At 32.2% G+C, this 12,078-nt stretch overlaps 1 protein-coding gene across 49 annotated transcripts in view; it reads right to left on the reverse strand.

Moving 5' to 3' along the window:
- RIMS2 (regulating synaptic membrane exocytosis 2) overlaps positions 1–12,078 on the reverse strand; it is a 586,561-nt gene that overhangs the window by 181,792 nt on the left and 392,691 nt on the right. For 24 of the 49 annotated variants that reach the window (XM_070477266.1, XM_070477274.1, XM_070477272.1 and 21 more), the window contains 3 exons: positions 8,405–8,584; positions 7,391–7,500; positions 6,536–6,568 (listed from right to left, as the gene is read on the reverse strand). In XM_070477266.1, coding sequence (XP_070333367.1) covers positions 6,536–6,568; positions 7,391–7,500; positions 8,405–8,584 — 323 coding nt within the window. Of the gene's footprint in view, positions 1–3,988; positions 4,058–6,535; positions 6,569–7,390; positions 7,501–8,404; positions 8,585–12,078 lie in introns of all 49 variants that reach the window. The other 25 variants (XM_070477273.1, XM_070477284.1, XM_070477271.1 and 22 more) reach the window with 4 other exon arrangements.

The raw sequence follows: 12,078 nt of genomic DNA on the forward strand, positions 1-12,078 counted from the left end.
TTTCCTGGGTTATTAGGAATGCCTCCGAGTAGCTCTCCTTGTTTCTAATCTTGATTCTTTCTGGTTATTTTCAACCTAACAATCAAACTGATGTATTTGTGTCACTTTAATAAAAATCTTTCATTCGATGAAAAGTGAAGTCCTAACGCCGATCATTAGGTCTTATATGGGTCACCTCCCCAGCCTTTCTGACCACACCTACTATCATTCTCCACCTTTCTCACTCTGTAGTACTCAACTGACCTCTCTACTGTTCCTCGAACAAGTCAAACTTGCTCCCATTACAGAGCCTTCGTGTTCGCTGTTTCCTCTGCAAGGTACACTTTCCTTTCCTAGACTTTCACATGGTAATTCAAGCCTCTGCTCAAATATTACACACGTGGGGCTACTTCTCAGAGAAGATTATCCGGAGTCATTTACTCTACTCTCTTAAACACTACCTAATCCATTATCCTGATCTATTTTTTCTTTGTAAATGTCAGTATCTGAAATTATATGATACATTATTTTATTCATCATTTGCTTCCCCTAATAAATAAAAGGACAATGAGGCAGGTACCTTGTTTTATGTGTACACTAGTATACCTCCAGCACTCCCAAAAGGAGACTGGAATATAATAGTTTTATTATTTGTAGAAAGAATGCATAAAATTCTTTGTAGGAAGAATGTATAATGAAAAAAACTAGAAACTCGCCAATTATTTTGTTGAGCTTTGTAGTATGACGCTATGGAATAAGCTGTCTCAATTTTAACTCATTGGAGGTATGAAGAGCAATGTATTAAAAAGGATTGCCTTTAGGTAAATAATTATTTGAGAAAACTGAAACCAATTTATGAACCAAAGAATTTGATTTTAATATAGGGTTAATGGAGAAGCTCTGGCTGATCATATATCTCGATAACTGAAGGGCAATGTACACTATGTCTATTCCAAAATGATATGTGGGCCCTTCACACCAAGAGATAGAATAAAGTTAGTTTCATTATTTCTTCCCTTTGCATACTAAATCAGAAGAGAGGATGGTGAAAGTCCATCAATGAGGAACTCAATGCTTGAGCATTTCTCAACACACAGTTACAGCTGGAATTCACTATAGCTGGAATCAACTATACTCCAACATAAAATAAAAATTAATATATAAAAACAAACAATATTTACAGTCAATTAGAAGTCAGGAAACAAAAAAGCCTGCTGAAAGTACGTCATTAGTTAAAACTCACTGTTTTCTCTTTCTATATAAGTAAAAGAACAAAGTAACATCCCTTTAATTTTTATAATTTTTGCTGATCCACAAACATGCCTTAGCCAATTAAAAAAACAACCTCCTATCTTAACCTTACTTATGAACTTTAATATGAGAATCAAAATAAACACTAAATTTGTCTCTCCCAAAAGAAATGCCAATAAGAAATATTAGACACCTAGACCTTAATTATAGGTAGAACATGAAAAGATTAAACTAAATAAAAATGAGAGTTAGTCTTAAGTAAAATATACAGAGTTTTCATTTTTCAAATTTTTATCAGTAACTCTTTCTAGGTCCAACTATATCTTGAGTAGAATTGGTCTACATAACAAGAGTGATGTTTTGCAGTCAAGAGGACTTTTATATAAATGATAAAAATAATAATTAATGTGAGTGACTGAGGTCCCAATAACCATTGTCAGTAGAACCTTTACATGTAAGATTGAAAAGCTACAAATATTAATTTTAAAACTGTGAAAAATCTACAAGTATTATAAATGTTTAATATTGTTGAACTTGTAATTAAGTTCATTTTTACTTTAAAATAGTTTTAAATAGTTCAATTTAAAAAATATTTCTGTATTGAAAACTATGTATGCTGTGTTTTTCAAAATGCATAATAATATAACCATCACTATTTCCTCAGAATCTCATTCCTTACTATGACCAATAAAGTAAAACTTTTTTAATTTCATAAATTCAATAGAATAGGATTGTACTAGGATCCAATAATAAGGTGGGTACTTAAAAAACAAATTTTATATTCAGAAATGTATTTTTAAAAGAGCAGAAAATGTTGGATAACTTCACTGGGACTATAGTTGTATTTATGCCTATTTAAGTAAAGAAAGCACATTCATGCACATCACAAATGTCAACATAGGGTATTTAACATATATTAATACACTATTCACTTCATGTTAGACTTGCCTTTTTTCCCATTGTTAGGTGGATTTGGTGTTTCTCCCTCATTGTCTTTATAGCATTGAAAACAGACAACAGTGAATAATTAAGGTAATTAACAACCCAAATAAAATCAAGCACACCACAAAGGATGATATCACACACTAGGGAAACAAACCCATGCACCAAACATGACACCTCGCAGTACTGAACTAAGAGTAAAGTGTACCCTTCCCAGCCTAGAATAAAAATAATAAAAATAAAACGAAGAATAACAAGTCATTTTATAATAAGTTAGGAAGATTACAGTTATGGGTTCATTCTAATTTAAGAACGAATATAATTTACTAATTAAGTTTTCTTTGAGAATCATGCATAGGTGACAAACTGACTCAATGAATGGGTTTCTTTATAATTAAGTTGAAAATAAATAAAAGTAAAATGAACTACTGCTGACGTCCCCAAACGAATGACATCCTAAACAATGACTTTACTGCAAAAGCCAATTCTTGAACAGTATCGAAAGACTTTCAGTATTTATATGGACTAGTTTCAGAAATATAGGAATGGGCAAGCAGGAAAACATTAACTATACAGCTAAATTAAAATGAAACTCATTCTTACAGTATTCCCTAAAAAAGCTATTCCTAAAGCACTTCAGGAAAATGGAAGATGTGTTACATTCTAGTAGTTAGTATCTGAAATGTTCAGAACAGACATACTTACACTTTTCTATATCTATGAATCTAAACTTGCCTTTGTTTCCATGACCAGATCAACACTGATAATTTTTCTTGTCTTTATAACATTAAAAATCATTACTAAAAATTAGTAGTTGCAGCTTAAGAGGTTTTCTGTCTTAGACTACAATCACTACTGCAAGAATGCATCCATGAAAACATATCTTATGCCAATATGCAGAGTGGCACTGCTTTCACACAAGATAAAGGAGAGAAGAAAAGGCACATGAAATCCACACAACTGTTCATGAGCACAATATACTGACGAGCTAAATCCTCTCATAAACATCTGATAAAGCAAAAATTATGATATGCAAACATAATGGCTTAAAAACACCAAAATGAAGTGTCCTCATTCCATTTAGAAGGAGGACTCTTTGAAGAGAAATTAGGATTGTCAACAAATATTAGAGCAATACTGAGCTGGGATAAAGAGGAACCTACAGTTAATTGTTCTTTTTTTTTCCATTTGACTTAGTTGCCCCATGGCATGTGGGATCTTAGTTCCCCAAGCAAGGATCAAACCCACATCCCCTACATTGCAAGGCAGATTCTTAACGACTAGATCACCAGGGGAGTCCGTTCCTCATCTTACTGTAGAGAAAATTTTATGGATAAATTATGATGGTTTCTAAAAGTTTCAAAAACTAAAATTTTGGAATTTATATTCTTCCCTATATTTACTTGTAATTTATCTCTAAAAAATCAACCTTGTTAAGAAGAGAATCTAGGACTTCAATGTATTTGCACTCAATGAAGCACGTGGCAAAATACAGTCTTTCAGTAGGTACTGCATGAACTGAATGTAAAGCTGGGGTAAAGGATAAGTATAAATCTTGGTCAGATGCATTGTCTATAATTTCAGTTTGATTTAAACAACAAGGAGAATGTTCAAACAGGTAAATTAAATATTCTGATAAGTTACCTAGATAACTCAATAATACCTCTTCATAAATAAAATTAAGTAATTTTTAAAAAGTAGGACTGAACGATCTGTTCTCTATTCCAGATTATAAATCTGGAGCCTAAAGTCTTACATGAAATAGAAAAGTCACACTTCTAAAATGCTCGATTATTTATTTCAAACACAGACAGACCTGCTTTGACCTCTTCACCCTGCTTTTCTCCCCGCTGCTCTCCCACATGTCTACTTTCTTCGTTAACTTCTGTATATGCACAAGTAAAGAAAAGGATAAGACCAGACATGTACATCTGTTACTCCTCAACAAAATAAAACAAAAACTGTCAAATTATTCATGATACAATGAGTGATTATAAGGAATTGAATAGATTATTTTTTAACAAGTTTCTGACATGTTAGGGAAACAAGTAAGTATACTGTGAATAAGTTATCATACTGTCGCCTTTTATGATAACTTCGATTTGTAAAAGAAATTGTGGGCCATAATCATCTGTAATACATAACAACTGTAAGAAAAGCAAAATACTTCATCTGTAAATGATATATTCTTAGAAAAATAATATAAATTTCTTCTAGAGAAACAAAAAACCAACATTATAAACTCATTTTTATAAATTTCAATACATCAAAGTTGGGGGAAATTAAAAATAATAATGTCTTACAGGTATTTAGTACATTGTACTTTCTTTATATTGTTTCCATTTTCTCTGACTCTCAGATTTTGAAAATATTGTACCACTGTCAAGACCAACACATATAAGGCTTTTAATTACTTTAATTAAAATATAGACAACTATATTCCAAGTCAAAAGGAATTAAACTAGGACATTCTCATTTTTCAGCTATTGAACAGAATCAGAAGATAAACATGCCATTACTTTGATTCTAAAATAACCACTGAATTATAATGTTTGACAACTTTTAAAGAGATAATCCAAATATAATTTAATTTAGACCATTAATCAATAGTCAATTTTGCATTATACCTTTAACTTTGGTTAGAAAAGTAGAATATATATAGCCATTAAAGCTAAACTAAATGATACAATCATGTATTTGCTGGAGTCTTCATATTAATATTTATGAAAACACTGCTACAATCATCCACACTCTTAAGAAAACAAAAAATCAAACCCCCTCCAAATCATTTTAATTTATACTGGAAAGAATAAAAGAAGTTTTTTTGCTCTCTTTCATTTATAAAAATGGAAAAGACACAATTAGGGACATTAAAGGAAAACTATAGTTTTAATACATTCTATGGAGCAAAAGCCAGACAGTAAATAGAATGTTTGTTGACAAGCTCATTAAAAATGTCAAGTATCAGCTCTAATGTTAGTTTTCTGGTATATTTATTATTACAAAGGATGGAGCACTCATATCTCAACAGAATATTGCTACTGAAGATATCAAAATTGAATTTAGAAAAAATTATGGCATAAACTGTGTTTCTGACTTCATACGACAACAGATGATGCCAAAACTCTATCTTTAAAATTTGTGGGGAGAGGAGACAAAAAATTCCATATGTATTATAGAACTTCCCTTATGGAAAGTACTTTTAAAACTACATGCTCCTATATTTATGTAAATAATAGAGAACTATAGTAATGCTGCTAAAATCTTTTTATCAGGCTGTATAACCATCACAATAGTGCTGAGTTGTTTAAAATTATAGTTCATAGTACACAGCAAATAAAAAGGACCACAAAATAGGAGTTGATAAATTGTTCAACTGCAACTAACAAGAATACAGCTTGTTTTGAGTTATGTAAGGCAATAAAAGTACTGCTGCCCAAATGCAATACACTTAAAAATATGTTACCAATAGGTTATAGAAATATGAGTTTTACTATAAACATATATAGAATGACAAGTTTATTTTAATGGTACTTTCTATACTACTTGAAGTAGCTTTTCAATTTGTAAATAAATATTACATGCATTCATTCAACGAATATTTATTAAGAGCCTACAATGTGCCAGGCATTATTCTATGTGCTGGAGATCCACCAGTAAATAAAACAGCTGACAGTTCTTCAAAGTTACAACATCATCTGCAGAATTCTATAATCAGCAGAGGAATTTTTATTTTCTTGGTAAATGTATGACATTCCATATAGCAAGACTCAATATTTTTCCTCTTGATCCATAATGTAGCATTGATAACAAAACTGTACATATTTAACTTTATTATACTATAAACAGTCTGGCTATAACATAAAAATTGATGCAGGAAATATGAAGCACAATCACTATCTAATTAAAAAAACTTCCTTTTCTAGAAAGCCAAATTGAATAATTAAAAAATCATCATAAACACAAAATAAAATATATGATGATAATTATAACTAGACTAGGTGTATATCCTCAATGACATAAACACAGACTGCAATTGACATCTTTGGTTAAAGTCTTCCACAAAATATAAAATTTTATGTCAAAGCAAATTTTTTAAAAAAAGAAATTTTACCTTGTGATTGAAAAGGAGCTAAATTCTTTGTATTCTTACTTGACTGAATCAAAGAAATTTAACTCCTTTGTATATTTTCAAAGTAAAACAAAAATTGAACACTTTATCAGAATCATAAAACAAAATAATTTTACTGTAATAAAAGTCTATACAGTGAAGGAACATCAATTGCAGTTGGGTTTATTTTTGCTCACATAGCCCCCCAAAAAAGGCTATTAGCACAAAACAAACCCTCCTTTATGTACAGACCTTCATAAGGTTCTATCTCCTTGACTCCATTGTCTAGGAAAAACAAAATAAAAACAAAACAAAAAAAGGGAACCAAAGCAGAGGGGTTAAAACAACAGAAATTTCCAAAGGCACAGAGTGCATCATCTACCAAAGGAAAGTTACACGGTGACTTAAATATGTTTGTTGGTCTACTGGTTCTGGCAGTGCACATCCCATTACCAAATAAAGGGACCATTGTAAAAAATGACATTAAAAATCATTATATTCTATCAGCCATGCTTTTAGAGGTCCTTTATTAAAGACTTTATAGACCTTTGGGGAGTATATTCATCTGTGTATAAGCAAATAGGACTTTCTTAATGAACAATTTGAAAGTATTAAAAATATCAGTACAACATGCATCTTTCTTTGTATATTCATGATTACCTTTTTCTGGCACTCCAGTTTTGAGAAGGATCACCATTGTTGTGCATCAGCTAAACAGTCCTTTGCAGTGTGTGAAAATTGATTTGGCTAGTTACTAATAAACTTTATGTAACTATCAACAATTACATAAACTTAGTTGTAGCAAAGAAATATCATCCAACTGCTTATTTAAGATCATTAAATTTACTTCTTAAAATGCACTTATTAAAATTTGAAAAATGTGCAAGAGCAATATGATAGGTTATTTTGCCTCCAAATATTATAGATTTTAAATGTAAAATATAGAATATTTATAAAGGTATTTGCAAATACAACTACTAAAAATGCAGCTAAGGTACTCAAATAACAAAAGAAGAAAGCTCATACAAAAGTAGTAAAAAAAAAATCTTGATTCACCTTAGCTTCCATGTGTATATCCTATATGACACAATTAGAAATAAAACTTACTTCTCTCCAGTGTTCCCTTTGGTGGAAGCTGTGGGAGTTGTCGGCCCCTTCGTCCTGCCACTGGAGTACTTGATGGGCTTGTCTGGACAGACCCAGTACGAGGGTGAGACCTACAAGATACATCATTAATATTCATTTTCAATAGAATGTGTTAAATATTTTTAATATATTTGGTTCATATGATAGTTGTATGGTGCAATTTTAAAGGAGGTTTAGCTGCTGATTAAAAGGTTAGGAAAAGTAGGACAAAATGTGGATATTTGAATGATTATCTAAATAGCAGAAGATGTTTATACTGTCATGTAATATGCATACATACACAGATACATGCACACAAAGTCTTACAGTAAAATCCATGGAATTATTAATGTAAACTGAAATTCTATCCATATGAAAGCAAGGAGAGAAGTCTGCAGCTCAAAAAATAAAAGATAATGCTTCACATTTCTTTCTACCAGATTTCAAACTCTTTAACACTAACCTCCCTCCCTTGATCCTAAGAGATTTTTACTCAGGCTTATATTAGATACCCCTTTATTATAAATTATCTCATGAAACTATAAATAAAACCCTGAATAATTCAAAATTCAGCTAAAGAAGATATTGGTTAATACATATTAGTAGTGATAGAAAGAAACTAAAAATCTAGTTTTAACTATTGTTATTAGGATGGTTATCCAAAAGTGATGTCTAATGGACACAAACAATTTCTCATTCTGTAGGAGAAGAACATGATAGCCATGAAGTGTGTTATGTGGGGAATACCCAGGACTCCTGATAAATGAGAAATCACAAAACAAATGTGGTCAGGACAGTTAATAAACAAATTACAATGGTAGCCACACACTATTATATCCACGGAATATGAATAGTGTGCTTACACTGAAAAGGTTAGTGTCGATTGTTATTAGTGATCAGCCAAGGATGACAGAAGAGACCATTTAGCTGCTGGGAAAATAAAATGGTGCGCTGGTGGGGCAAAGGGGAAGTTAGTCTGATTGATTTATCTTTCACCTCGATAAGGCAGGTGAAGGAGGGGCAGATCTTCCAGTCATTAATGAAGGCATCGACCTCATGAGGTTTGTATCAGGACGTTCAGTGGATCTGGAGCGGGTGGTGGTCCGCTCTAGCAGAGGCCGCTGTTCTGTTGATCTGGATCTGTGATATGGCTGTCTATCTGCTGCTTCACAATCCCTGAAACGTTAGTCAAAAAGCAGCTCAGTTGATCTTCAGTGCCTTTCTGCTATTTTGTTATGATGCATCAAACTGATTTTGAAAAAGGTAATTGTTTAAGATTATTGAGTATGGAAAAAAATGTTCTCTTCCCCAACATATGCTGCATTAATTCTCACTAAACTCCATAAGAATGTCTAAGGAACCAACATCTGCCTTTAATAGCAATTCCCAGTGAAGATAATAGGAGTTGCTCCGTTATAATCAAAACAAAATTATCTGTTTTCCAAAATGAATTCCTTAAATGGAACACGTGAAATATGTGAAGTATTCTATTCGGAAAGAACTAAATGACTTCCCAACATTTGTAAAAGAGTAAAGAAAACCATAAAGGCACTAATTCTCAAGCTGCTAAGGCTGGTTATACTAATAAACAGTATACCAACTAAAATTAAAAAAGGCTTTCAGCACAATTGGAGTATACTGATACACCTGAACGTTCAAGTGACTGAATCCAAAAAAAATATGGTCCACAAGAAAAATCATTCTTCAGGAAACTGGTAAATCAACCATTTTATATCATTTAATTCATCACACTTTAACAATGCCAACCAATGCAATTCAGAATGAGCATTAATTGACTGAAACAGTAAGTATGAAACAATGTAATTTCTTTGATTAGAAATAAATCCACAATCAAAATTTAATCCTTCTTTAAATAAGTATACTTAAGCAAGCTATCAGCACTAATTTTTGTATCCCTGGAGTCTAGCATAATGCTTTTACATCTAACATGCAATTTGTACATGTTTTCTAAGATCACCCCACTATCTGCGGAACAGCCCCCAAAACACTAGTTTTGATTCTAGAATTCCAAAGTATACTTCAAAGAAACTATTACCTCCCCACATAGTTGTAACAACAGTATTGGAAATGCTTATATATTATAAATACCAAAGAAAGCTTTAGTATCCCTCAAGACTAATGTACTAAGGCCTTCCACTTTACCTACAAATTCTCTTGATCTTATTTTTGATAATGAAAACTGCAAGAGCTTAAAGAAAAATAAAAGAAAGGACACAATTTTTCAAATGTAATTCATTACATGGCCTACAATTTTGGACCAGGAGATATTAGATTAGGCTTCCCTGACAGCTCAATTGGTAAAGAAGCTGCCTGCAATGCAGGAGACCCATTTGATTCCTGGGTCGGGAAGATCTGCTGGAGAAGGGATAGGCTACCCACTCCAGTATTCTTGGGCTTCCCTTGTGGCTTAGCTGGTAAAGAATCCACCTGCAATGCAGGAGACCTGGGTTCAATCCCTGGGTTGGGAAGATCTCCTGGAGAAGGGAAAGGTTACCCACTCCAGTATTCTGCCCTGGAGAACCCCAAGGACTGTATAGTCCATAGGGTCGCAAAGAGTCAGACATGACTGAGCAACTTTCATTTAGATATTCAGACTTAGATGACTTTAGGAACTGAATACTAGATTTACTCTACAACATATTTTGTGATTAAGATAATCACAAGTGTAAGATACACTTTATATTCATATGGTAACATGAAGGCAAAAGATTTTTTAAACTATTTTTATGTTCATGTACTATAATATGATTAATTTCTTAAAATAAGTTGAGTATTTTTATAAGTGTATCCAAATATGTCAAAAAAGCTGAGTAAATAAATACACAATATCCAACTACTTATCAAAGAGAGAAATGAAAAGGCAACTTGACAGGGTAAGAAATCAGAACTCTATTTTTTCTTCCTGAAAAACTATTTTAGAGAAAACACTTCTCTTTAGAAATAAAAATGCTCAATGTCTGTTAAATGTTGTTAGTTTACATATCTTTGTATATCTTCAACACAATATATTTATATACTGCATGCCTGCTAATCTGCTTTAGTCATGTCTGACTCTTTGCGACCTTTGGACTTTAGTCCTCCAGGCTTCTCTGTCCATGGGATACTCCAGGCAAGAATACTGGAGTGGGTTGCTATCCCCTCCTCCAGGGGATCGTCCTGATGCAGGGATCGAACTCGTGGTACTTATGTCTTCTGCACTGGCAGGAGGGTTCTTTATCACTAGTGCCACCTTGGAAGCCTAAATATATATAAATATATACCTTAGATTCCTTAAACCTAGTTTTGAAGATACCAATCTTTACATTATCATATTTATTATCTTAAAATAACAATAATTTATTTCATTAAATAACAGGTATTAATAGTAACACAACTTTCTAGAATATCTATGACTATCCCAACAGGAAATTAAGCTAACATTTCACTTGTTTATACAAAATCTGATTTATTCTGATTCCATCAGGTAATTTTTCCAAGTGGAAAGTGAAATATTAGAATAAACAATTTCACTTCTTTGACACTATATTTTAGTAATTGAAATATATTATTGTGAGTGAAATCTAGAGATAAATTTCAAATGTGTTGCTACATTCCATGTCCTTAAGAGAATACTATTATCTTTAAAGTATTAATAAACAAGTCACTCTTTAGGAAATACGCCTTTAAAAAAAATTTCATTGGTAAAAAAGTTGTTTGAAGCTATAGTCAATGTTTTAAATTTTACTTATATTTTTCTCACCATATTCATTAAAATTATAAATTATGATTTCCATAAAAATAAAAATGTTTAATAAGTGAAACATGAAAAGAACCACGGTAGAAGTTAGAAATGTATTGAAATGCTCCACCACAATTAAGGCAAGGGGTAAGTTATCATATTTTAAACTTTGATAACACAGTAGAAGGTCAAGATAGGCTTCTATTTCCACAACTGGCTAAGAATAGGTCTTACTACATGAGAACTAAGAAAACTGAGAAAACTAAAGGCAGCAATGCTTAAGTCTCATACATAATACTCAGTTTCATAGTAGGTTTTCTAAAGGATTGAGATATAAAACTTGACAACTTTCACCTAAATTCTCAGTGAGTGTTCATTTTATGGTGAAAGTGAACGTGAAGTCGCTCAGTTGTGTCCGACTCTTTGCGACCCCACAGACTGTAGCCCACCAGGCTCCTCTGTCCACAGGATTCTCCAGGCAACAAGTACCGGAGTGGGTTGCCATTTCCTTCTCCAGTGGATCTTCCTGACCCAGGGGTCAAACCTGGGTCTTCTGCACTGTAGGCAGATGCTTTACCATCATGTTGAATAGTAATGACCATTTGCAAGGCATAAAGTATTTTAGTGCCTATCTGGGTTTCTGAATTTGGGGTCTGTATTTCAATATAAATAGTTTCCTTTGTAACCCTACCTATTCATTTTACTTTCTGCATTTCAAAATATTATTTGAAAAAGGGTAGACATAGATTTTACAAGATTGCCCAAAAGCAAGCCATATAAAACACCAGAAAACTCTCACCTGTAAATTTAAATTTTTCTTAGGTTAATAATTTGATTATCTTATAAAAGTGATTTAATATCTGTCATAACTCTATTTTTAGTTTACATTTTCTGGTATATATGCTTAAAGTAGTTTAGAGTTTCTATGTGC

The sequence above is a fragment of the Odocoileus virginianus genome, chromosome 15, assembly GCF_023699985.2.
Source record: "Odocoileus virginianus isolate 20LAN1187 ecotype Illinois chromosome 15, Ovbor_1.2, whole genome shotgun sequence".
Lineage (NCBI taxonomy): Eukaryota > Metazoa > Chordata > Mammalia > Artiodactyla > Cervidae > Odocoileus > Odocoileus virginianus.